Genomic DNA, 27,304 nt, shown 5'->3' with positions numbered 1-27,304 from the left:
AACAGATGGTTCCGGAGAAGTGCTTCATCTGTATGCTCTACACAATAAGCCTCCTGACAAAGGTTGGTATTCGCCCATTGATTTCATCCATATGATTGAGCTTTGTCATCTCTATTGGTGGTGTGCTACTGTTTAGATACTGTCATGAAAAAATGGTATTGTCCTTGAGAAGTCCTTCATCTGTGCTATTTTAAATATTTCCTTTCCTATTTTTCGAGCAAACAGGGATGCTAGCATTTAGTAGTCCTCTTGTCTTTGCACAACAGGATCATCTTCCTCTGAAGAAGAATATGGAGTACGTGAAGTGACTAGTTCCGATTATGTGAGGATGAAGAAGCCCTGTCTATCTTCTCATCAGAAGGAGCAGTTGAAGGATGGTTACATTACTCCCCACAAGACCAAACTAACTTCAGCTCAGAAGGACTGACAAATCTCCATCTTTTTGCTGTGATGCGCGAGTACAATGTTGTTCTAGGATTCTTTCTGGTGAGTTCCATTTTTCTAAAAGTGTGCTCTACATGGACCATGTATGTGCCTGTTGAAACTGTCAATTCATAGTATGGTTTGCTTTATACTAATCACTTTTTTGTATTTGTGCAAACAGGGGTGCTCAGCTTGATTTCAACGGAAACTGCATAAAATGTTCATGAATACATCGAATCATTCATTTCCACCACAAGAAAGGAGGTGCCGATAAGTTCAAGGCGTTGCAACATATAAGGGCGAAATCATACAAGCTACGCGCAAATTTGGTTGATTTTGGTGGAACTGCACAAAAAGAATAGCTGGTTTATTTAGCACGAGGTGCCATGTCAATGTCCGAACTGATGGCAAACCCTGCCCATTCCACAATCGTAGGCATTTGATATTTTGGAATGGGACAACCTTGTCAAATTTTGCTCATTGATTTTAGCAAGACATACATTTATTTTTGAATAGGACGCCCTTTGCTGTCAGCAGCGTCGATCAATTTTTTCTTTATTCTTTAGTTGTGAAGTAAATATTGCCTCTGACATGTGAGTCGCTGAGATGCATAATCATCAATTGTATTGAATGTTCTCTATGAATTGCCAGGCCTGTGTGTTTGATTGCAATGTACAGAAACGCTAAAAAGCTGCTCAAACTCTTTGTACTCCTTCTGTTCCTTTTTACTTCGCACATTGTGAAAGTGCATACTTTTTTGTATAAGATTGGTCAAAGTAGAGATACTTTGACTGCAGACAAAACTTGTATGCAGACTAGAAAGGACCGGAGGGAGTACATGTGAAACTGCTGCAAACGAGGTGATCACCCTGGGAATAACGCTAGTACGTATTGTTTTGCATGTTCATCCAATGCCAATGATACAGGAATTCGAACTAATCGAAATAAATTCATTCATACACGGTCGGATTTCATATAAACATGCCGGATTTCATTACATTTCATACATTCTTCAACTAAAAAGGGGTGCGCTGGAGGTATAATTAATTAACCAAAGCTACCCACATGTGTCCCGCTGAGCCGAACAGAAGCTTCAGTGACTTAACTGCAGGTGCAGTTGCGTAACTGACATGTGGCATGTTGAGCCCACGTGTCAGTCAGCCAACTGCACCAGCAGTTAAGTAGAAGCAGCGTTCTTCTCCAGCGCGGTTCTCCGACTCCACGTCACCGCCAAGAAGCTAACCGGCCGTCAATGGTCAACCCGCCTAGCTTGGCTTCAACCGGAGGGTAGCAACGGTGGCCTTACTTGGACCCGAGCGGCGGCGACCTACCGTGTTCTACTCTTCCTCGTTTTCTGTGGTGCAGCCTCGTTGGCAGCGGGGCGGGGCCTTGGCGGAGCCGGTGATGTCCTCTGCCTCGTTGTGGGCGGGGCCTCGGCGAAGCCGGTGGTGTCCTCTGCCTTGTTGTTGGCGGGGCGGGGCCTCGGCAGAGCCGGCGGTGTCCTCTGCCTTGTTGTTGGCGCCGCGGGGCCTCAGCGGAGCAGGGCCTCATCGACGCCAGCGGAGTGGGGACTCATCGGAGTCGGCATTGTCCTCTGCCTCATCCTTAGTCTCGCCAAACAGCGCCTCGCCCGATTCATCTCCCTCTTTGCTAGCCTCTTTGTAGGCGGCCGCAGCCTCCGCCACCTGCATGCGGTACCACCAGCGCTCGAGGCGGCCCTTGCGGGCTGAGCGGTACGATTCGAGTAGCGCCTCCTGCTCCGCCCGCTCCGCGGCGATCTGCTCCTCCGCCTGTAGGTGCTCCTCGAGGAGATGGTGGTTGTAGGCAGCGTCGGCCTGCGCCTCCCGGAACTGCTCCTCACGCATCTGCCTCACCCTGTCCATATATTGGGCACGGGCCTCGCCGATGGTCATGGTGCAATGCACCGGCGAGGATGGCGCGGAGGAGGGGGTTGGCGCCGGATCGTCGACTACCATGTTCTCCATTGGGACGTCATCGTCCTCCGGCTGCCTGTCGGCCAGCCGGTCGGCAGCAATGGCTGCCATCTCCTTGTGGTCCGTCGTCCGCCCGTCCCGAAGAGCGCTGGAGCGTGAGGAATCCATGGTGGGCAGTAGTGGTGTGGACAGGAGAAAGGGAACATATGCGGATGACTGCGGCTATGGCCGGCGCAGCAGTTTATATAGCAATGGTGGGCGGGCGGAGGGACAGACGTGTGGCGCCGGAGTAGCCACCTCAGCAACCGCATATCATTAATGTGGGCGGCAGATGGACGGACGGACGACACTTGTGTCGTTTGAAGGCAGAGCAATCGCCTACACCGGGAAGCGGGGAGGGCGGCGCCAACTGTTTCTGGCGGAAAGCGCGCGCGGGCGAGGAGATGACTTTACTTGGAGAGGATGACAATGGGGACCCACCAGGTCCATAGCCTCACGTACGCAAGTGCCTCCTTATTATATATATATAACTATAATTTATTTTGCTTCCTCCTGGTTTCCTGACATCACGGTCCCACACCATTGTCAACTTATGTAGTACTCCCTCCTTTCCGATTTATAGGGCTTATCTCAAAATTTTAGTTTTTCCATTTTATAAGGCTCAATTTAGTTGTTCCCCATCACATGTTCGGACTTCAAGGTGCATTAAATAATTGCATGCAAGTATTAAGAGAAAACTGACCAATGCATGCACTTTATGCATGCATGCATTGCAATTAATGCATTCGTAAACATAATTTTTTGAGGAATAAGAGCATTAATTGGGTGCATTTGCAAACTACAAAACATATTCCACCACTCATCATCTATCTTGATTGGTGAGATTTTTAAATTGAGCCTTATAAACCGGAAAGGAGGGAGTAGTCAATAAACGAGAGAATTGCACAAGAAGCGACCGACGGCTGGGACCAAGCAGCTCGAGCAGTATTTGTGTTTTTGAGGTGTGAGCACTGTAGAGTTTTTTGATGTTTGGCCCAGATATTAATTTTTCTCCTCTGAACAACAACGAAAACATCGCTACATGTATTAACTGGGCGGGTTGTGGCCCGTCTAGCCTAGGCCAGATATCCAGTCCAGATATTAATTTTTTTCAAGCTGAAAATGGCTAGCCCAGCTATACTTTTTTTAGGAATACCCAAGCAAGGTCAAGTTGTTATTCTCCGCCCCGCTGGTCTGCAAATCTTTCCTAGGAGGGATGCATTAGGCTTAACAAGAAAATGGGCTTTAAGAAATAATAAATGAGATGTAATTATAAAAAGTGGGAAGTAACTATAAAAAATGCACCAAACACGTGATTACTTTATAAAATGTTATTTTTCGATATTGAAAATTTTAATTTCGTTAATTGTTGCGAGCGTAATGTTTCATTTGATTTTTACGTAATATAAATTTATATTGAAATTGTATTTAATCTGACTAGAAATTTCAGGATAAAAAAATTCCGGATCCCATCAAAATGTGGGAAATTTTATTGAATTCTGTTTTGAACGGTTGGTTGAAATGGGTTGTACTTTTAACAAACTGTAAATGGGTTGTAGTAAATTCCATTAGAATTCAAAAATGGGCTACACATTCTTAAAAATCTCAAATGGGCTATAAGTTCTCTGCCACACACTTCTGACCTTACTAAGTTGACGCGTCTCCTAGAAAAACAGAGTTGACGCGTATGCAAGGCTTTGTCAACTTATAGTCAACACACGGTTCTAGCAGCAGTGGCTGTTGGATGTCCATCCAACGGATGACGTGCTTCTTCTTCAATCTCGGATATTCTAGCTTCACCCGCCCAAAAAATGATTCCTCCCCCTGACATCTGGGGCGCACCATTTCGGAAGCTGACATGTGGGCCTACTAAGTTGACGTACCAAGGGCTTTGTCAACTTAGTCAATATAAACGACTCTAACTGCAGTGACCGTACGATGTCCATCCAACGACCATCGTGCTTCTTCAACCTCTGGTCTTCTTCCTCCAGCCGCCCAAAGCAGCGCCGGTCGTGCCGCCTGCTCCTGCCTCCCGTGGGCGGCTGTGCTGCCGCGGAGGCCTCACCGCCCCCTACTACTCCCACCGCTGGCCAGGACATCCCTCCACTCACCCACACCCCCTGTTATTCTGCGACGAGGGCAGCGCAGCCGAACCAGTGAACCCTTGTACTCCTCTCCGCGTGTGCATCCACTGCCGCGTCTTCCCCGGCTCCGCGTCGTCCCCTTCCTAGGCCTCGCCGTCGTTCACCGCCCTGGTGCTCTCGGCGCGGCGTGGTCAACGTGGTCAAGGAACGACTTCCATCAGACATGGACTGTACGTGGAGAGGCTGACAGCTGGGTCCACGACAGCCGCAAGGAAGTGCCTCCTTATTACGTGCAAAATAATTATTCCTCCACCTAACAGCGGGGACCCACCAAACGGGCCACCGTATTTCACGAAAAAATGATTCGCCCCCTGACTGCTGGGACCCACGAGCTACATCTTCGCACGCAAGGAAGTGCGTCCGAAAAAACGATTCGCCCCCTGACTGTTGGGACCCACCAGCTACATCATCGCACGCAAGGAAGTGCGTCCGAAAAAAAAGATTCGCCCCCCGACAGCTGGGACCCACCAGCTACACCTTCACACGCAAGGAAGTGCGTCCGGGCAAAAAAACGATTCCCCCCCCTGACTGCTGGGACCCAGCAGCTACACCTTCGCACGCAAGGAAGTGCGTCCGGGCAAAAAAAACGATTCGCCCCCTGACTGCTGGGACCCACCAGTTACATCTTCGCAGGCAAGGAAGTGCCTGACAGTCGGGACCCACCTGATCGAAGCGTACGTAGCGTTGTCATTCTGGTCGCGAACGTGTACGTACATACTGGTCGATGTAGAGGCGTGCACGTGTCATAGTAGAGGCGCGGACGTAGCATGTACACGTACGTACAGCGGCCAGGGTGCAAGAAAAAAAATACGGCCACGTATGTGTACATACGGGCAGGGTCTCGAACGCCTACTCGCGCATACGTACGGCCAGGGCTCGTGTACATGGCTGGGTCGGAACGGAGAAACAACGTCGTCGTCGTGTTCATGGGGAGGCAACGGAATGCGTCGTGTTCATGGGGAGGCAACGGAATGCGTCGTGTTTATCGGGAGGCAACGGAATGCGTCGTGTTCATCGGGAGACAACGGAACGCGTGGGAGCCAACCGGCTGGGTCGAACGGAATGCGTGGCCATGTTCATTGGGAGGGCTTGGACGGAACATGCGATGGAAACGAGGCCTGGCGTATCGCAGAACGGAGGAAACGGAGCTCCTACGGTCGAAACGGGGGTCTGTGGCGTACCGCAAAACGGAGGAAACGGACCTCCTACGGTCGAAACGGGGGTCCTGTTGATCGGGTGGAGTGTGGCGTACCGCAAAACGGACGAAACGGACCTCCTACGGTCGAAACGGGGGTTCTGTTCATCGGGAGGGGGGTGGCGTACCGCAAAACGGGACTCCATGGGATACTGTTCATCTCCACCGTCGACCTCCTCCAGCCTCCACGGGCTACCGTCGATCTCCTCCAGCCTCCACGGGCTCCTGTTCATCCAGCCTCCACCGCGCGCTACTCCACCGGCTACTGTTCAGCTACCCCTCCACCGTCTACTGTTCATCCAGCCCTCCACACCACGGGGTCTTATTCAATCACCCCTCACGGGCACCCCTCCACCGTCTACTGTTCATCCAGCCCTCCACCACACCACGGGGTCCTATTCATCCAGAGGCAACGCCACCGCTCACTGTTCATCCAACCCCCCCGCAACGCTCACTGATCATCCAATCGATCGGTTTCAGTTAGCAATAGTAGCGAAGGAATCGCTCGATCGGGTTCAGTTAACAGCCATCGATCAATCGCTCGGGTTCAGTAACGCGTAGCCTGCAGTGCAATCGCTCGGGTTCAGTTAGAGCCCAACGCCTCGCTCGGGTTCAGTTAGAGCCAATGCCTCGCACACACACGCGTACGTGTACGAGAGAAACGCGCATCGCTCGGCCCCCGACCTCCCACCATAACCGGGAACTCCCCAAAATTTTCCTCGCCCTCGCTTCTACCACGGTTTTTTCCGTCATGGAGGGCCCAAAGAATGTCATGCAGCTGCGTCTCCGGCCCGCCCAGGACGAAAAGCTCATTTTCTGTCATGATTTCTTGTCATAGAAGTAGGAGCCCACCACATCTATGATGATGCCGGGTTTTGTCACAATTATCGTCATAGAAGTGTCATATGTATGACAAAAAAAATTGTTCGGCCCAAAATGTCACGGATGTGTCTTTTTTTTTTAGTGATTTGTCACTCTGATTGTCGGAGAGGTATCTCTGGGCCTTCTTGGTAATGCACATCACTATAAGCCTTGCAAGCAATGTGACTAATGAGTTAGTCACGGGATGATGCATTATGGAATGAGTAAAAAGACTTGCCGGTAACGAGATTGAACTAGGTATGATGATACCGACGATCGAATCTCGGTCAAGTAACATACCGATGACAAAGGGAAGAACGTATATTGTTATGCGGTTTGACCGATAAAGATCTTCGTAGAATATGTAGGAGCCAATATGAGCATCCAGGTTCCGCTATTGGAGGTGGAAATCTCTGGAGGGGGGCACCGCACACGGCTAAGAGATCAACTTGTGTGTCTATGGGGTGCCCCAACAGTGGCATCCGAGCCAGATTTATGCGTAGATGTTATATGTACGAGTAGAACACAAAGGAGATGTGGACGTGGGTATATACATATTGCTTGCCGTCACTAGTTGTTTCTTGATTCAGCGGTATTATTGGATGAAGCGGCCCGGACCAACATTACATGACTGCTTTCATGAGACTGGTTCTACCGACATGCTTTGCACACAGGTGGCTGGCGGGTGTCAGTTTTTCCAACTTTAGTTGATTCGGATTCAATGAACATGGTTCTTTCTGAAGATCAAAAAGCAATCACTATACTGCGTTGTGGTTTTTAACGCTTAACGTTCAATGACGATTTGTATTATGAGTTATGTGATTTGATGACCGAAGATTGTTTGAAGTCCTGGATGAGATCACGGACATTAAGAGGAGTCTCGAAATGGTCGAGACATAAAGATTGAATATTGGACGATGTTATTCGGACATCGAATGAGTTCCGAGAGGTATCGGGCAACTATCGGAGTGCCGGAGGGTTATCGGAACCCCCCGGAGGAACTAATGGGCCTTCATGAGCCTTAGTGGGGAGAGAGAAGTCCCACAAGGGGCTGGCCGCGCCCCCCCCCCCTTGGGTCCGAATTGGACTAGGGGAAGGGGGCGGCACCCTCCTTTCCTTCCCTTCTCCCTCTCCATTCCTTCTTCCCCCTTCCTCCAGGTGGAATCCTACTAGGACTTGGAGTCCTAGTAGGACTCCTCTCTCCTGGCGCGCCCTACAGGGGCCGGCCGGCCTCTCCCTTCCCTTCTTTATATACGGGGGCAGGGGGCACCCTAGAACACAGAAGATCAATTGTCCTAACTGTGTGCGGTGCCCCCCTCTATAGTTACACACCTCGGTCATATCGTCGTAGTGCTTAGGCGAAGCCCTACGCCGGTAACTTCATCATCACCGTCGCCACGCCGTCCTGCTGACGAAACTCTCCCTTGCCCTCAACTGGATCAAGAGCTCGAGGGACGTCATCGAGCTGAACGTGTGCTGAACGCGGAGGTGCTGTATGTTCGGTGCTAGGATCGATTGGATTGCGAAGACGTTCGACTACATCAACCGCGTTACTAAACGCTTCCGCTTTTGGTCTATGAGGGTACGTAGACACACTCTCCCCTCGTGTTGCTATGCATCTCCTATATAGATCTTGCATGATCGTAGGTAAATTTTTGAAATACTGCGTTCCCCAACACGAGAATCAGTTCACCATCACCGTCACCACGCCGGCGTGCTGACGGAACTCATCTACTTCCTCGACACCTTGCTAGATCAAGAAGGCGAGGGACGTCATCGCGCTGAACGTGTGCAGAACTCAAAGGTGCCGTACGTTCGGTGCTTGATCGGTCGGAGTTAGAAGAAGTTCGACTACATCAACCGCGTTGTCAAACGCTTCCGCTTTCGGTCTATGAGGGTACGTAGACACACTCTCCCCCTCTCGTTGCTATGCATCTCCTAGATAGATCTTGCGTGAGCGTAGAATTTTTTTTTGAAATTGCATGCTATGTTTCCCAACAAAAGTAACCGCGGTGATCAAGCTGCCGCATCTTGCTCCCGCGTACATCTCCACCGCCCAACACGACAACAGTAAAATCAGTAACCGATGTCAAGTTTAGGACTTAAACCCTAATGAATGACGGATATCACTCTCTTTCTAACCATGCGTGCACCGCAGGTTGGTTCGCACGCAACGCCACAATCACATCGTTGTTACTCGATATGTTTGTCGCCATCTCTGAGGCAGCGGTACGCGTCAAGATGGCAACGGGGACGAAACTCACCGGGTTTTGCCTTCCCAAACCCATCCCCACGAAAAATTCGGAAGCCCGTCCCCGTCCCCGTCATCGTACGCAGGGCTAGCTTTTTACCCGTCCCCTAAACCCATCGGATTTTCTAAACACACGGGGAATCCACGGGGAAATCGGCATATTTAAGCAAACATAAGGACTGGAGTTCTACCGCTTAGAACTAGAACTCTATCACTTGTGCTAAATGCTGATTTTGAGGCAACCGTGCTGACCGGCGTTGTAAAAATATCACATGCTAGCAGCCTCAAAGTTGGATAGCGTGTTTCACCAACTTTCCACCAAATCTAACACACTCAATTTATCTTTGGACAATGAAACTAGCTCATCTTCCAAGTAACGGTCTAGTTCAGATTTGATTTCATTCTACACATTCATTGAAGAGTGACATAAGGAATGGAGCTTGCAAAGAAGAGAATGAGCAAGATGGCTGTCCATGATCATTATCACGCTCAAAATTGCACTCCTCGAATACGCTTATTGTGTATTTTGACGGGATGACAGGTTTCGGGTTCAGGTATTGTTGAAACGGATTTAAATCCGTGAAACGTCTCGGGTTTTATACTTTAATCAACAGCCGACCGCGGGGTTAAAAAACGTTCATCCCCTTCTCTAACAGGGTAAAAACCTGTGAGGACGCGGGTTTCAAGGCCATTGCCATCTTGAGGTACGCGTAGCAGCGTACAGAATTACCATGAGTATCATGGTCGGCTCCAATAATTAATCCATCGTCACATCATAAAATATTATTTCATGGTCAGTCGTCCAGTTACGGCGAACGAACGTGGAGCAGCAGCGCAGGAATGCGGCCAAAAGGCCCCGCACGTGGTGGTGGCCGACAGCTGCTGATTCCACGGCAGCGGGGAGCTCCGACTCTACTCGACTCGACTCGAGATGGACATTGAGCGGCGCATTGCCACGCCTCTGCCAGCACGGACTGCGTCCATCAGTCTCTCCCGCTCTTTCTTGCTCATATGTTTTTGCTCTCAGAACGCACACATGCACTCAGATCTACCGGAGGCATTACATTACACTTTAGGTTGAACGTCTCTGTGCTAAAGCTGGCACGTGCACCAGCTTTGTGTACGGCGATCGGCGTGTGCCCGTTGTCCGAATATGATGTCCAGGATATGGCAACAGCAGGTGCGTTGCATGTGAGGCCTTGGTGGATAACAACCAAGGGAACCAAGATAGTGCTAGTACAATAATACAGAAGATGTGGCGACAAGCTGCATGCGTTGGCAAGCCACGTTAGGAGGATAGATCTCCACATCAAACTGCCACTGGCACCGTAGTGATCACTTGCTTCTCTCGCTAATCAGCAGGCAGTGATGATCGTGCATGCAATGCGAGCTCGTTTCCCGTTGGCCCGGCCTTGGCCTCTCTCCTGCACTGCAGGCCGATGCACCTCTCAGTTTAACCACCACATGTGATGTGCCTTTTGCAGCACGACTGCACGACATGGCTATGGGCTATGGCCTCCTCAACCCGGGGCCCGGGCTCTACGGCTCTACGCTCTCCCGTGACGGCCGGACGCCCCCCATCGCTCTGCCTTTGCCGGACGTTCGTGTACATACAGCACGGCACAGCCTCGGTCCCCGTCGTGCCCGTCGTCCTCTCTGTTGCGGAGATCGACCGAGGGCGAGCACGGCACGAACCAGGCGCGTTCCGCGAGCGCACGATCAATGGCGGTACGCGGCTGTACTACACTTGGCCTTCATAGGATGCTCCCCGTACCGTGCCGGCCGGTGGCAGGCGAGCATTGAACACCAGAGATACGCGCGGCGGATCCCACTCCGCTCTATTAGGCCAACTCCACCGCGCGACCCCAAATGAACATCCGTTTTGTCCGGATTCTGTCCGTTTGAATAGGGATTTGGAGTCGTGTTCGGACGTGTTCTGGAATGCGGTGGTCGTGCAAGCAGCGTGCGGACGCATCCCGGCCGTATCCTGTCCGCGTATTTTTCTTTGCAAGTCTTTAACTTTTTTTATCGTTCATTTTTGATACATGACAATACATCATCACATTTTGACTAGTAAAGTAAGGCCAAAGAAAATAAGAACAATAAGAATACATTTTAGAAGATAGCCCAACTTCCATAACTGCCCCTTGAGTTGGGTTAGGGCCTTCTCGATGCACTCATTGTTAATCTGTGGAGGTGACTCGATTTGGCATCCTCCTTTCTTCTTCAAGCCAAATGTAGATGTTACTTCCACACACCTAGTCTCGTGTCTAGCCTCTAATTTAGCAACAAGTGCACTTCTCTCATTCACAGCCTCTATGCTAGCTAAAAATGCACGAACATGTACTAAATTTCGCTCTATCAATATATGGATGTACTCTTCTTTCCAATACCAAAACTTGCATCCATTCTACACAACAAAATTTGAAGTTAGTACAACTAGTCAAATCTAGAGCACAAACCGAAGCTAAAAAAAACGCATACCCCATCGTTTAAGCACTTGATGAACACCCATTGGGATGTTCCGGCGTTGTAGACATGCGGCGCACGACCATCCTTGGGCAGTGGTCGCACTTAATGAGTGGCAACGGTGCGCCGGCGAGCTTTTGGGCAACCACCAAGCCCGGCCGACCGCCATTCGTGTATCTGCCGGCGGACCACCGACGATGCAGATCCGAGCGGCTAGAGGAGGAGCCACTGCCTGCATGTGGCCTTGCGGCCCTGCCAGGTCCTTCTGGCGAGGTGGGCCAGTCCATGGCGCGGCACGGCCTCCCACAGCCGGCCGAGCTCAAGACCGACCGGATCCGTCCCAAAACCGGCCGGCGGGTGCGCAAACCAGGTGGTCGTGGTTGGGTAGCTCGGCGGCGCCGAGGGGAAGGGGTTGGGCGAGCTCGCGTCCGAACTGCATGGCTGCAATGGCAGCGGCAGCGGCGAGGGGAAGAGTGGGGAAGAGTGGAGGGGGTGCGGCCGGAGGGAGGGAGGGGGGCGGATAGAAAAAGGCCCGCCTTGTGCCACCGACGGGCGGGCCAAGGAAGGACACGCGCAGACGACCTGCGTGTCCGCGTGGTGTTCGTTTCACCTCAAAAACGGCGCAAACTTGGGCCGCGGATGGGTCGAAAGCGGACACAAAACGGACAAAAGTTCGTTTGTTCCCGCGCGCTGGGCCGTCTTTTTGTCTTTTTTACCTCAAACGGATGGAGCCGAGCAGAATAGGGTCACGCGATGGAGTTGGCTTTAAACCGCTCGGCACATGTAGCAGGGAAGCAGCTATATCTGCTGGAGAACATGGCATGGCTTGCTCGACGAACGCGACGCAATAATGGGGAGGGCATGGCCGCCGGAGGCACGGAGAGGGCCAGAGCCCAGAGGACTCCACCACCACGTGCCGACGCAATAAAGCGGAGTAGCAGCCCCCAACCGCACCGGAGTCCCGCGGCGCGGCGCGGCGCGGTGGGGCGCGATCGACACATGGACCATCGGAGCTTTGCAGTCCGCGTCGCCGTCGCGTTCCCCTCGTTGGAGCTCCATCTTCTTGGACTTTGCTGCCTGTACTTCTTTCTTTGCGCTAACACGCGCGCAGCTTTGCATGGGGTTAAAAGACGATGATCATCTCTCTCCCGTTAAAAGATGACCAGCTCAGAGCCGCGATTTGCTTCCAACACAGGCGCCAGTTGGGCTGGAGTTGCAGCCATTTCCATGGTGGACACACTGCTCATGAGATGTGTTCTTGCTTGATGTAGTACATTATAGAAAAGCTACCGCACCTAATGCCACGTTCCGGCCTTCCGGGGACACCAAAAGCACAATACTACAAAAGCAAGGGGCATTGATGAGTGGTGGGGGTATAGGGAGGCAGGTAGTGCTGCACCGCCGGCTGCCCCATGTCCTGCTCGCCATAAGTGGCTCCAGCCATGTGTTGGGTAGTCAGCGAGGCATTTCGTGTAGGGACTGGTTAGGGTAAGGTCATCAACAACATTCGGCCTCAAATCAGACACCACATTCGTCCGTGAAACGGTGAGAACCAATCCGCCGACGCTGATGCGGGAGTTCGGCTATCCATCCAACCGTAACAACAAATGCCCCAACCGTAACAACAAATGCCCCGAGACATTTTTAACAGAATTTAATGAAAATAAGCAAATTTAAATAAACCAAACGAATTCCATTAAAACTTGAATAATTTTTACATATAACTGTGATAATTTGGGCTCAAGGGGCTGTTTGGTTGCCACCTTGTGCCCAAATGCACATGAGCCTCTCCCAGTGACCCGTCGGAGGTGTGTTTGGTTGGTGTCCTGAGAATCTAGCCTAAAAATCTTGCCTGACAGAGGCCTACATAGTTGGTGGCTTGAGCTACATGCAAACACATCGTCTCCTACCTGAGTATAATTAGGGGGGCAACCAAACACGGTCTTCAATATGAGGTGCGCCTGAGCTTGCAATTTCACCAACAAAATCAGGCTACTCTCATGCATGCAAAATTGTCAGACATGTTGCTCGAGGTGGCAACCAAATGACCCCTACGTCTAAACCGGAGGACATGTGGCTCGTCGGTCGGCCATGAGGCTTGAAAAATGAAGCTTAGCTACCGCAAAGCCAGCAAGTGGCTAATCAGACGATGTTGATGATGATGAGTCCGCCAAGCTTAGCTTCAACGGTAGGGGAGGAGTGGTGGCCTTTACGGGACCCAAGCGCCATCAACCTTCTATGCTCTATTCTTTCTCGCTGCCCGCGGACGTGTCAGCTTCATCATTATGCCGGCGGGGCACGACCGATGCGGAGCTGGCGACATCGTCCTTGCCGTAAACTTAATTTTTCGGCTCGTCGATCTCAGCGAAGGCGACTTATTTCTTCGCCTGCACGATGCGGTACCACTAGCGCTTGCGGCGGATGTCGCGGGCAGAGCGGTAGGATAGGAGTAGCACCTCCTGCTCGTCCACGTCCACGTATGCCGAGATGACCATGTCGACGCCGAGTTACTCCCCCCTCACGCCAGTGCTTGTCGAGGAGGCGAAGGTTGTGGGCCTGGTCGGTCCGCGTCTACTGAAACGGGGCCTTCCTCTCTTCCAACACTATGTCGGTGTAGTGAGAACGCTCCTCGCCCATGGTGATGCCGGCATGGGCCGACGAGGAAGGTGGCGTCGGCTCATCCATTGGCTCGTCTGCGGCGCTGGCCACCACCCGCAATGGCGGCAATCTCCTTCTTCTGTTCGGACGAGAGGTTGTCCCACATGGCTTTGGACCTCGATGAGGCCATGGCGGTGTAGTGCCGAGAGGAGGTAAGGAGCGGAGGAGGTTGGATGCGGCTGTTGTCGGGCCTGGCGTCTAAATAGCGGGCGGATGGCAGGCCGCACGGCGAGGTGTTTAATGGTGGGCTGCAGACGGATGGACGGTAGCGTCAGAATAGGTTTCTCGGCAACCGCACATGATTAATGGAGGGAGGCGGGCGGACAGGTCGTTGTTTGAACATGGAGAAGGCCCGTGCACCGGGAAGCGGCGTGGGCGGCACTCTCGGCCGGCGCAACTTCAATGCCGGCTGTAGTGAGAGGTCGTGTCTGCTCTAAGCATCCCGCCGAGGTACATTCACCCCCGTGGTGGCGGGGCGTGCCCCTCCCTCGGCCGCACGCCTACACATGTCCCAAAGACATAATATAGGATTTTTTTCCAACCACTTCTGGACATCATTTTACGTGTCCGCCGTGCAGATCTGTAATTTCCCGCTCTGAAACCTTAAGAGTGCAATAAATGTCTAAAATATTGTAGGCGACCCTGAAAAATGCGGGGACTGGCATGTTTCATGCGATGGCCTCCATTGAGAGCACAAGATGTTTTGAGGCCAACTGAGCAACAGGACCCGCACTTCCTTCACAAACCGGCCATGAGTAGAGGAGGTAGCCATGGAAGCGGTGGTGTGACAACAAGAATAAAGCCTGGGCAGGAGGAACTGGAGAAGCACATGTTCACACAGGGCACGAAGGGTTTATAAAAACCATAAGAGAGAAGGGAGCCCATCTACTTAAATTAATTACACTCCAGAGCCGGACAAGGAGCCCTTTCCTTAATAGTCCAAACCCAACTCGTGAATAAGTATCAAAGAGAAATGTGCATTGAAACAACACTTTGCCGACAACCATACTATGTGCTCTCGGCAAAGGATATCTTTGCCGAGAGCTGCAACACTCGGCCAACATTTTTATTGATTTAAAATATTTAAAGAAAATAATTCACAAATGAGTTAGTGACAGGTGTGTCCCACGGACCATGTATATTATTCGAAAATTAAAATATATGTCGAGAGCCTTGTTTAAGTGCTGGGCAAAGACACCCCGATGTCACGGAGTCGTCGAGCGCAAGCGGACATGACCCGTGGCAACTTATTTCCTGTATTCTCTGTTTGGCTCTGGGCATATATGTTCTTTGCCGAGTCTTTTGTCTCTACAGTGTGCTTTTTGGCAATGTTCTATCTCCGTTGTTGTGTTTTATGGTTTGCCGAGAGCCACAGTTAGCGTATATCTCTCTGACTTAGAGCCAAAAACTCGGCGTGCGATCAAATTCTAGTAGGTGGCGGAGCATCCAAACGGTAACTGGGAAAAGGCCGGAAGCATATGGGCCTTAGACCCGTGCATCATCACTTGTCACAAAAAACCCGCCAGGGCTATATATCACCTTTGAGCACGAGGGAGTGGGCTAAGCCAATACTGTACCCCCTTCGGCTTGAATTGTTTTTCTCTGTTGTGTTTTCTGATCTGTTTTCATATTTTGCATCGGATTTCTTCAGACTATTATGATTTGCTTTGTTTCTTTCTTTGGGTTTTCATCGGTTTTCTTTCAGTTTTTTTATTTCATTTTGTTTTTTGCAACCAATTATACCTTTTTATACACATTGTACATTTTTTGCATATATCAAAAACATTTTTTATACATGTTTTACATTTTCAAATTCATGACTAACATTTTTTCAAATATATGTGTTGAACTCTACCTTTTGTGATACACACACTATATTTTTCACATACATCTGAAAAAAAATACACTTTAACATTTTTTAAATAAATTATTAAAATTTCCAGATACTTGGTTTTGAACATTTTTCTGTAAAGCTATTTTTTTTCAAATACATGTTGAGACTCTTTTTGAAGGATGCAGAATACTTTTTAAAACTATGCAAACAATTATTTACACCATATATAATTATTTTTAAAATGTCCCAAACTTTTGTTTTTGAAACGTCTGACCTTTTTTGAATGGTGTGATTTTTTTTCTTCTGAATTACACAAACAATTTTTTACATTGCATAATAATTTTAACAAATTTCACCCACCTTTTTTGAAACATGTGAACATTTTTTCAATGCCACAAACTTTGTTTAGAATGCTATCAACATCATTTTTAAAACTACGCTAACAAAAATGTTAAACCTTATTTGTTTCAGTTTGTGCTTCTGCTTTTGCAGCTTTTTCAGGTTGGCAAAGAGTAGTAAAAAAACCCTAAATATGTGCTTTTTTGCTTTGGCTTTTGGCTTATACCATCATATGACAATATTGAATTATAAGCCAAAAGCCAAAGAAAAAGCCTCTATTTAGGAGATCTTTTGCGATAGTAGAAAAACTGCAAATGCAGAAGCAAAAGCCTAGACAAACAGGGCCTAAATTGAGTTAACACTTTTCAAATTCACAGTTTTCAATATCTTAAACAGTTTTTTTTGAAATATATGTATTTAAAATATATTTACTGAGGCAAAAGTATAATATTTATTTAAAAAGTATGGACATGAGGAAAATGAAAAGAACTAACCTGCAGGGAGCTACTTCGGCCGAGACAATACTAACGCCAGGAGGGCACCCTTGAGGCAAGAACTCCTTTGATCTCAAAACACATATCCTCACGCGACGCGCTCCTGGGCCGGCCCAATAATGAGATTTTATTCCTATCGCCATTTTGGGAGTAGAGGGATTCAAACTACGCCTGCGAGCGTTGACACCAATCCCGAATAATCACTAGGTCGAGTTCATTTCAATAAATACAAAGAGCAAATAGTTTCATTTGACCCTTCCTTCAGTCAACATATATTATATACCCAATATAAATTATTATTTTAAAAAAGTATACATTTGAAAAATAATTCTAAAAAATATTGAAAACAACCCCGACTTTGAAATAGGTTCTTAGAAATTGGAAAAAGTTCGTGGAAAAATTAAAAATGCATCAATTTTCAAAAATAAATCATCCATTTTGAGAAACAGTTTACAAATTTTGAAAAAAGTTTCATCAATTTTGAGAGAAAGTTCATAAATATAAAAAAGTTCATCAATTTCGAAAAAAGTTCACAAAATTTAAAAATGATCATCAATTTTATAAAAAAAAGTTCATTGCGTTTAAAAAAAGTTCAAACATTTTCAATAGTTCATCGATTGTGAAAAAAAATCATGAATTTTATGATAAATTCATTGATTTTGGAAAAAAAATATTTCTGGATTTTGGAAAAAAACATCAATTTCATAGAAATATTTCACCAATTTTAAAAAGTTCATTGATTTTGAAGAAAAATCAGAAATCTGCACATTTAAGAAAACAAAAAAGGGAAAGAAACAGGAGAAAAAGAAAAAAAGAAAAACCAAACAAATCCGTCGGGAAACTGACGAAATGGGTAAAAGCTGGTTTCGGAATAAGAAAGAAATAAAAGGAAAAAAGGAAGCAAGTAATCTCAAACGGCAATGTGTCGTAGTGTTTGTTGTTGTTTAGTCGCACCAAAGAGGTCGCGAGTTTGAACCCTGGCGCCCACACTTGTTTTTTTAAAGTTCAACAGAAAAATAAAGAAGGAAGGGGCCGACCCAGATCGGAGGGTGGGTGGGGGGGTGTGCACCCGCTTGTAAAAAATCACATTAATAGGCGTCTGAAGAACAGGTGCAAAATAGAGGGCGCGTGTTCAACGAGACCTGGGGGAAGGCTCGTGTTGAGAGGCAGCTACACATGGGCCGCCCCAGGTTCGCCGGAGGGCACATTCTCAGTTTTTTAACGTTCTATGTTTTCTTTTTTGCTTTTATTTCTGTAGTTCTGCTTATACTCTAAAATATTCTAAATATATATAGTACAAAAAAACTCTTCAAAATACTTTTGAAAATGTTGAATGAGTATTAAAAAAATGTTGAAAACAAGTATTTGAAAATTGTTGAACGAGTATTTAAAAAATGTTGAACACGTATTTGAAAAAATGTTGTACAACTATTTGAAAGAATGTTGATCATGTATATAAAAATGTTGAACAAGTATTTGAGAAATGATAAACATGTATTTAAAAATGTTGAACAAGCATTTGGAAAATATTAAACACGTATTTGAAAAATTGTTGATCATGTATATAAAAATGTTGAACAATCATTTAAGAAATGTTGAACACGTATTTGAAAAAATATATTACAAGTATTTGAAAAATTGTGGATCATGTATAAAAAAATGTTAAACAAATGTTTAAAAAATGTTGAACAAGTATTTAAAAAAATATTGTACAAGTATTTGAAAAAATGTTGATCATCTATATAAAAATGCTGAACAGGTATTTGGAAAATTTTGAACAATTATTCAAGAAAATTGTGAACAAGTATTTGAGAAAATATTGACAAGTATTTGAGAAAATATTGAGCAAGCATTTGAAGGAAAAACGGAGAAAGGAAGAAAAATCCGGAGAAGAAAAATTACAAAAGGAAGCAAAAAAATGAAAATGTAAAAGGAAAAATAAACAAGAAGTAAAGAAGAGAAAAGAAAACAAAAATCCCTAAGAAAAAAAGAAAATAAAATAGAAAAAAGGATGAAAACAAATGAAAAACTGGCTTCACTCGTCTCAACTATAGAACGTGTCTCATACTTATCATGAGTGAGATTTGGGCGGAGTGGCGAGCAGGGATCGAATCCCGCTTCGGTAGTACAAAGTTGAGTTATTTAATTTGGAACGGAGGAAGTATTATTTTTCTTTTCCTGCGCGAACATCTGCGCCAAATAGGACATGCCGGAGAGAGAGGACCGGGAAAAGGGCGGAAGCAATATGGGCTGTAGACCCGTCCACCGCCTTGTGCCACCAAAAATCCACTTCTTAGCCATCTTTTCGTAAAGTGCACGATCCACGGCCTGCCTATTCCAAGCCGGTGCGTATCTTAAGCGGACCCGAGGGCCTGTTCCTACACCAAAAACTCCCAGTTCTTCTCTCTCAAGACAAGGCCCGCACGGCACGGACCGCGTGCCGTATCTGAAGCGGAGTTGAAGTCCCGAACTCCCGATCCATCTGTTCCTTCCTTTTTCGGCCGTCAGTCATATATAACTTCACCCCTCGGTTGCGATCGCAAAACCTCCCCAAAACCATCTAGGTCTTCCAAATCTCGCATCCCCAACTCCGATCCGATGACGCCGGCCCCAAGAAACCCCTTCTCGCCGGGCTTCCTGCACGCCGACGCCCACGCCGCGCAATCGAACCCAATCCCGACGTCTCCTGATGGCATCTTCCAGAGATATCTCTTGCAGCTTAAGAAGAGGGCGACGACTACGAGCGACGGCAGCAGCGCCGACGATTCATTCGTGGTCCCGCCGAAGAAGAGACGGGCGGTGGACACGGTGGGCGAGGGCACCACCGGCTCCTGCGCGATCCCGGTTCAGAGCCGGCCGAGGCGAACGGCGGCGTGCAACGTTGCGTACGTGAGCATGGAGGAAGAGGAAGCCGGGACGTCGTCGGCGGCCGGGGCGAAGAAGAACCGGAATAGGAACAGGAATAGCAATGGCAGTAGAAAGAACGGGCCGCGGCCGGTGCGCGACGCCGCGCCGCTGGTCAACAGGCAGCTGCGCCTCAGCGAGGCGCAGCGGCAGCACCTGGAGACGCTCGGCGCCACGGCCCCGCAGTTCGTCATCATGAAGAGCCTCCAGATGAGCGACGTGGACCGCAACCAGAACCGGCTGCTCTTCTCGTGCAAGCGCGAGTTCCTCGAGGGCCACCCCATCACCGGGATCCTAGCCGAGAGGGAGACGTACCTCGTGCACGATCGGGACCGCGGGCTGAGCGTGTTAGAAGATGTTGTACAGGGAAAGGAAAGGTGTTTAACTTGTATCTCTTCTTATCTCTTCTTCTGATTTATCTTCTCAAACCTCCTGTACCGAACGTGATCTATCTCTCCTCGATCTATTCTTGTAAGCCACGGCACCCATCATATATATACAACCGCGGCCCGAGCAAAGGGTTCAACGCTTCCATCTAGTTTTACATGGTAACAGAGCCTCTTCCTCGACAGATCGAATAGAGATCGCATCTAGCTACCCCAGGCGACCGCAACTATGTCCACCACCTCCGCCGCCCTGACGCCGAGCATCATGGGTGCCCTCACTACCGACGCCTCCTCCTCCATCTTTGCATCTTTGTCCACCTCCACCCCCACCAATTCCTTCCTCGGATCGCCGCCGCAAGAGAAGTTGACGAGAGGCAACTTCCTCCTCTGGAAGGCCGTCGTCCTACCCCAAATCAAGGGCGCGCAGATGGAGCACCATCTTGACGCGAAGACCCCAGCGCCGCCGCCCACCCTCACCGTTACCAAGGACGGCAAAGAGGAACAGGTGGTGAACTCTGCCAGATCCCTCTGGTACGCACAGTAGCAACAACTCCAAGGTTACTTGATGGGCTCCCTTTCCCGCGACATCCTTGCACAGGTGGCCACGCTCCAGACGCCGGCAGAAGTCTGGCGCGCCATCCACGACATGTTCGCCGCCCAGAGCCAAGCGCAAGCCATCAACACTCGCATCGAGCCTACGAACATGCAAAAAGGTAACATGACTATGGCAGAGTATCTTGGCAAGATTAAGAGCCTCACCGACGAAGTTGCATGCACCGCCGCCGCGCTCTTCGATCCGGAGATTGTATCCAAGATCTTGGCCGGACTGGACATGGATTATAATCCAGTCGTCTCGACCCTTGCTGCTCGGGTGGAGCCGATCACCGTCCAGGAGCTATATAGCCAGCTCTTGAGCTTCGACGCCCGCCTCAGTCTCCTTCATGGCGCAGCTTTTCGCCAATCTTCTGCCAATGCCGCCTCGCGCGGACGCGGCTGTGGGCGCGGTCACCACGCGCAACGCGGCGGTGGGCGCGGGCGCGGCAACCCCAGGGCGACAGCGGCTACACCAACAACTACGGCAACACAGGAGGCGGCAGCTACAACAACTCCTCCAACAGAACAGGGGGTGGTGGCTTCAACAACAACACTAGCCGCCGCCCCTCCTCCTCCTCTCGCGGTCGCCCTCGCTGCCAACTCTGCAAGAAGGCCGGCCATGAGGTCATGGACTGCTGGCACCGCTATGATGAAGACTTTGTTCCAGATTCTCGTCAGGTTGCTGCAGCTATGCGTGATCAAGGAGGAGAAGGAGTGTGGTATGTTGACTCCGGCGCCACGGATCATGTCACAAGTGAGCTAGAGCAACTTGCTCTCCGTGAAAAATACCACGGCAATGATCAGATTCACACCGCAAGCGGTGGAGGTATGGATATTAGACACATTGGTCAAGCTTTGATTAATTCCCCTATGCTTAAACGTGATCTAGTCTTAAAAGATGTTCTTCATGTTCCTCAAGCCGATAAAAACCTTGCCTCTATGTCTCGTTTAGCCACTGATAATAATGTCTTCTTTGAAACTCACCCTCGTTACTTCTTTATCAAGGATCGGGCAACGAGGGAACTTCTACACCACGGTAGATGCATTGGCGGCCTCTACCCCATCACATCCGGAGCACTTAGTCGCAAGCATCGTCAGGTCTACTCCGTCATCAAGCCCTCCTTGGCAAGGTGGCATCAACGTTTAGGACATCCTTCCTCGGTCATAGTTAAGCAAGTAGTCAATAAAGGCAAACTTTCCTTGTCATACAGTCCTATTAGTGATTCGGTTTGTGAAGCTTGTCAATGTGCCAAGAGTCACCAACTTCCCTATCCTAAGTCTAGTAGTGTTTCTCATGCTCCTTTAGAGCTTATTTTCAGTGATGTATGGGGACATGCCCGAGATTCCTTTGGCAGAAAAAAAATATTATGTCAGCTTTATCGATGATTACAGCAAGTTTACTTGGATTTATTTACTTAAGTATAAATCTGAAGTCTTTTCTATATTCCAAGAGTTTCAAAAACTTGTTGAAAGACACTTTGACAGAAAAATCTTAACAGTCCAAAGTGACTGGGGAGGGGAGTATGAGAAGCTCAACTCCTTCTTTCGTAGTATAGGCATTGCACACCATGTGTCTTGTCCCCATGCTCATCAACAGAATGGCTCTGCCGAGCATAAACATCGCCACATTGTTGAAGTTGGCCTCTCTTTACTTGCTCATGCCTCCATGCCTCTTAAGTATTAGGATGAAGCTTTCATCACTGCCACATATCTTATTAATCGTCTGCCTAGCAAAGTTATTGGAAATTCTACTCCGTTGGAACGTCTTTATCATCAAAAACCAAACTATAATTCCCTCAAAACTTTTGGGTGTGCATGCTATCCCAATCTTCGTCCATACAATCATCATAAGCTTGAGTTTCGTTCTACTCAATGCGTTTTTCTTGGCTATAGCAATCTCCACAAAGGCTACAAGTGCCTAGAAATTGCTACTGGACGTATTTATATTTCTAGAGATGTTGTTTTTGATGAAAATCTCTTTCCATTCGCCAAGCTTCATCCAAATACAGGCGCTCTCCTTCGTGCTGAAATAGCCCTTCTTCCTGATCACGGGGGTGAATTAACTAAAGCTGATCATGTGAAAAATTTGAAGGAAATATGCCCTAGAGGCAATAATAAAGTTATTATTTATTTCCTTATATCATGATAAATGTTTATTATTCATGCTAGAATTGTATTAACCGAAAACATAATACATGTGTGAATACATAGACAAACAGAGTGTCACTAGTATGCCTCTACTTGACTAGCTCGTTAATCAAAGATGGTTATGTTTCCTAACCATGAACAAAGAGTTGTTATTTGATTAACGAGGTCACATCATTAGTTGAATGATCTGATTGACATGACCCATTCCATTAGCTTAGCACCCGATCGTTTAGTATGTTGCTATTGCTTTCTTCATGACTTATACATGTTCCTATGACTATGAGATTATGCAACTCCCGTTTGCCGGAGGAACACTTTGGGTGCTACCAAACGTCACAACGTAACTGGGTGATTATAAAGGAGCATTACAGGTGTCTCCAAAGGTACATGTTGGGTTGGCGTATTTTGAGATTATGATTTGTCACTCTAATTGTCAGAGAGGTATCTCTGGGCCCTCTCGGTAATGCACATCACATAAGCCTTGCAAGCATTACAACTAATCTGTTAGTTGTGAGATGATGTATTACGGAACGAGTAAAGAGACTTGCCGGTAACGAGATTGAACTAGGTATTGGATACCGACGATCAAATCTCGGGCAAGTAACATACCGATGACAAAAGGAACAACGTATGTTGTTATGTGGTCTGACCGATAAAGATCTTCGTAGAATATGTAGGAGCCAATATGGGCATCCAGGCCCGCTATTGGTTATTGACCGGAGACGTGTCTCGGTCATGTCTACATTGTTCTCGAACCGTAGGGTCCGCACGCTTAAAGTTACGATGACAGTTATTATGAGTTTATGCATTTTGATGTACCGAAGTTAGTTCGGAGTCCCGGATATGATCACGGACATGACGAGGAGTCTCGGAATGGTCGAGACATAAAGATTGATATATTGGATGACTATATTCGGACACCGGAAGGGTTCCGGAGAAGTTTCGGATAAAACCGGAGTACCGGAGGGGTTACCGGAACCCCCCGGGGGGTTAATGGGCCTTATGGGCCTAATGTAGAGAAGAGGAAGGGGCTTCCAGGGCAGGCCGCGTGCCCCCTCTCCCCCTAGTCCGAATTGGACAAGGAGGGAGGGGCGGCGCCCCCCCTTTCCTATTCTCCCTCCACCTCTCCTAGTTGGACAAGGAACGGGGAGGGGAGTCCTACTCCCGGTAGGAGTAGGACTCCTCCTGCGCCCTCCTCTAGGCCAGCGCACCACCCCCCCTTGGATCCTTTATATACGGAGGCAGGGGGCACCCTAGAACACACAAGTTGATCCTCGTGATCGTTCCTTAGCCGTGTGCGGTGCCCCTGCCACCATATTCCACCTCGGTCATATCGTTGTAGTGCTTAGGCGAAGCCCTACGTCGGTGGAACATCATCATCATCACCACGCCGTCGTGCTGACGGAACTCATCCCCGAAGCTTTGCTGGATCGGAGCCCGGGGAGCGTCATCGAGCTGTACGTGTGCTAAGAACTCGGAGGTGCCGGAGTAACGGTGCTTGGATCGGTCGGATCGGGAAGAAGACGTACGACTACTTCCTCTACGTTGTGTCAACGCTTCCGTTGCGGTCTACAAGGGTACGTAGATCATACTCTCCCCTCTCGTTGCTATGCATCACCATGATCTTGCGTGTGCGTAGGAATTTTTTTGAAATTACTGCGTTCCCCTTCAAAATTCCACAGAAAATTGTTTTTCTGCAGATTCTGGCCGTCATTTTATGTGTGCAGGTCCGGACAAAAACGGCACAGGATCCAACACTGATTCGGCTGGCAGCGGCGTCGGATCCCATGCAGGTTCGCACGTCAACGCTGCTGCACCTGACGGCGCGCGATCCCAGGAGGATAGCCCTCCCCTGCATGCTTCTCCTCGCATGCCAGTGGCCGGTCGGGTGGACCCTGCCTGTCCCGATGCGCGGTTGGTTGAGGCCGCCAGCCCAGGCGCGGGTGCACGCACGCGCGTGGCCGACAGCCCCCACCAGGTGGACCCTGCCAGCCCAGGACTGCGCGCCACTTGTCCGCAGGACGACGAGGCGCGGGACGCGATGGCTGATTCGCCTGGCAATAGGAGATCGCCTGCGCCTGTGCCGACAGGATCAGAAGCAGGTGCAGAATCCTCCTTGGATCTGGTGCTGGGATCTTCTGTGGATAATTCTGCTCCAAATGCTCCTGGATCTTCTGTGCCTACATCAGCAGTTTGTTCTCAGGCTCCTCGTCGACACACTCGATCACAGTCAGGTATTGTCAAAAATAAAGAGTACAATGATGGTACGGTACATTATGATCGTGTCAAACGTGCTTTTCTTACTAGTGTTGGAGGACCAGTTAATTTGCATGATGCTCTAGATCACAAAGAATGGAAGGCAGCTATGGATAATGAATATGATGCGCTCATGAAAAATAGAACTTGTCACTTAGTACCCTCAAGGAAGGGCATCAATGTCATAGATTGCAAATGGGTCTATAAGATAAAAAGAAAATCTGATGGAAGCATAGACAGATACAAGGCTAGGTTAGTTGCCAAAGGGTTTAAACAGAGATTTGGTATTGATTATGAAGATACATTTAGTCCTATTGTTAAGGCAGCTACCATTCGACTTGTCTTGTCTATTGCTATTTCCAGAGGTTGGAGTTTACGACAACTAGATGTTCAGAACACGTTTCTTCATGGTGTTCTTGAGGAAGAAGTGTTCATGCGGCAGCCACCTGGATATGAGAGTCAAAGCATGCCAAATTATGTCTGTAAGTTGGATAAAGCTCTGTATGGTTTGAAACAGGCCCCAAGAGCTTGGTACTCAAGGTTGAGCATGCAGTTACAACAACTTGGGTTTACACCATCAAAAGCAGATACTTCATTGTTCTTTTATCATAAGGGTAATATTACTATATTTGTACTTGTTTATGTTGATGATATAATTGTTGCAAGTTCAAGTTCAGATGCTACCACTTGTTTGCTTAAAGATCTTAAACTGGAGTTTGCTCTCAAGGATTTGGGAGATCTTCACTATTTCCTTGGCATAGAGGTCAAGCAGGTTAAGGATGTTATTCTTCTTACTCAGGAAAAATATACTACTGACATACTCAGAAGAATAGGACTGCAACATTGTAAGCCTGTAAGCACACCAATTTCAACTTCTGAGAAACTTACTCTTGAAAGTGGAGAAGCTCTTGGACCAGAGGATGCAACTAATTACAGAAGTATTGTGGGTGCTTTGCAATATTTGACTCTTACACGTCCTGGTATTTCTTATTCTGTGAATAAGGTATGTTAGTATTTACATGCACCTAGAACAACTCACTGGACTGCAGTCAAAAGGATTTTAAGGCATCTTAAGTTTTTTGAAGGACTTGGACTTCAAATTACCAAATCTCCATCTCTGCTTGTTACTGCTTACTCTGATGCAGACTGGGCTGGGTGTGCTGATGATAGAAGATCCACAGGTGGTTTTGCTGTGTTTCTGGGAACTAATCTTATATCATGGAGTGCAAGAAAACAGGCTACTGTCTCACGATCAAGTACAGAGGCTGAATATAAAGCCTTGGCAAATGCTACAGCTGAAGTGATGTGGATACAGACTTTGCTTTATGAATTTGGAGTCAAGGCTCCACAAGCTGCAAGATTATGGTGTGATAATATTGGTGCAACCTATCTTTCAGCCAATCCTGTTTTTCATGCACGCACTAAACATATTGAAGTTGATTTCCACTTTGTTAGAGAAAGGGTAGCTCGAAAGCTCCTTGATATTCGGTTTGTACCTACTGGAGATCAACTTGCTGATGGCTTCACAAAACCTCTCACCATGAGGAGATTGGATGAGTTCAAGTACAATCTTAACCTTGCAAAAGTTCCTTGAGGTTTAGATTGAGGGGGAGTGTTAGAAGATGTTGTATAGGGAAAGGAAAGGTGTTTAACTTGTATCTCTTCTTATCTCTTCTTCTGATCTATCTCCTCAAACCTCCTGTACCGAACGTGATCTATCTCCTCTCGATCTATTCTTGTAAGCCACGGCACCCATCATATATATACAATCGCGGCCCGAGCAAAGGGTTCAACGCTTCCATCTAGTTTCACAGAGCGTGGTCGCCCAAGACGACCACGACAACCAGTTCAACTTCACGCTCAAGTACCTCAACTCGAACGGCGGGTACCGCTTCATCGGCCGCGGCTGGAACGACTATGTGGCCAAGAACAAGCTGGTCAAGGACGATCTCCATTTTGTCGTCGAGGTGTGGGCGTTCCGGTCGCCGGAGCTGCCCGGGCAGCCCAAGGTTCCCGGCATCGAGGGGCTGCAGGGCCACCCTGACGGCGCCCTTGGGTTTCTCCTCCGATTACATCACGACGAGAGCAGGGACGTCCACCGCGGCGGCGGCGGCGAGGAAGAAAGGGAGTTTGTGCCGCGGCCGGTCCAGCAGAAGAAGGGGCAGGCACCGGCCAAGGCGGTGCGATCAAAGAAGCTTGTGGGTGAGCATGTGAGTCAGGGCGAAGCCGTGGTGAGGGAGGTGACGAGGGCTGAGATAGTTGAGGCGGTTGGGGAGGAAATGGCGGATGCGTTGTTCGGGCTGTTGATGCTAAGGTCCAGTGCCCCTGTTCCAATGCCTCCCTTTGAAAATACAACGTGTGCTAAGGTTTGCTAG

At 48.5% G+C, this 27,304-nt stretch overlaps 1 protein-coding gene and 1 pseudogene across 1 annotated transcript; both read left to right on the top strand.

The window, feature by feature from the left end:
• Nucleotides 1-19,239: 19,239 nt before the first annotated feature.
• LOC125546910 lies at nt 19,240-27,304 on the top strand. The gene is made up of 2 exons (XM_048711004.1): nt 19,240-19,890; nt 26,744-27,304. The coding sequence occupies exons 1-2, from the start codon at nt 19,240-19,242 to the stop codon at nt 27,302-27,304; spliced, it is 1,212 nt and encodes a 403-aa protein (XP_048566961.1).
• Nucleotides 20,719-20,854, top strand: LOC125549702 (annotated as a pseudogene).

This window comes from Triticum urartu, chromosome 3 (genome assembly GCF_003073215.2).
Source record: "Triticum urartu cultivar G1812 chromosome 3, Tu2.1, whole genome shotgun sequence".
Lineage (NCBI taxonomy): Eukaryota > Viridiplantae > Streptophyta > Magnoliopsida > Poales > Poaceae > Triticum > Triticum urartu.
Note: the sequence above shows the minus strand (reverse complement) of the source record. Positions and strands in the feature narration are given on the sequence as shown.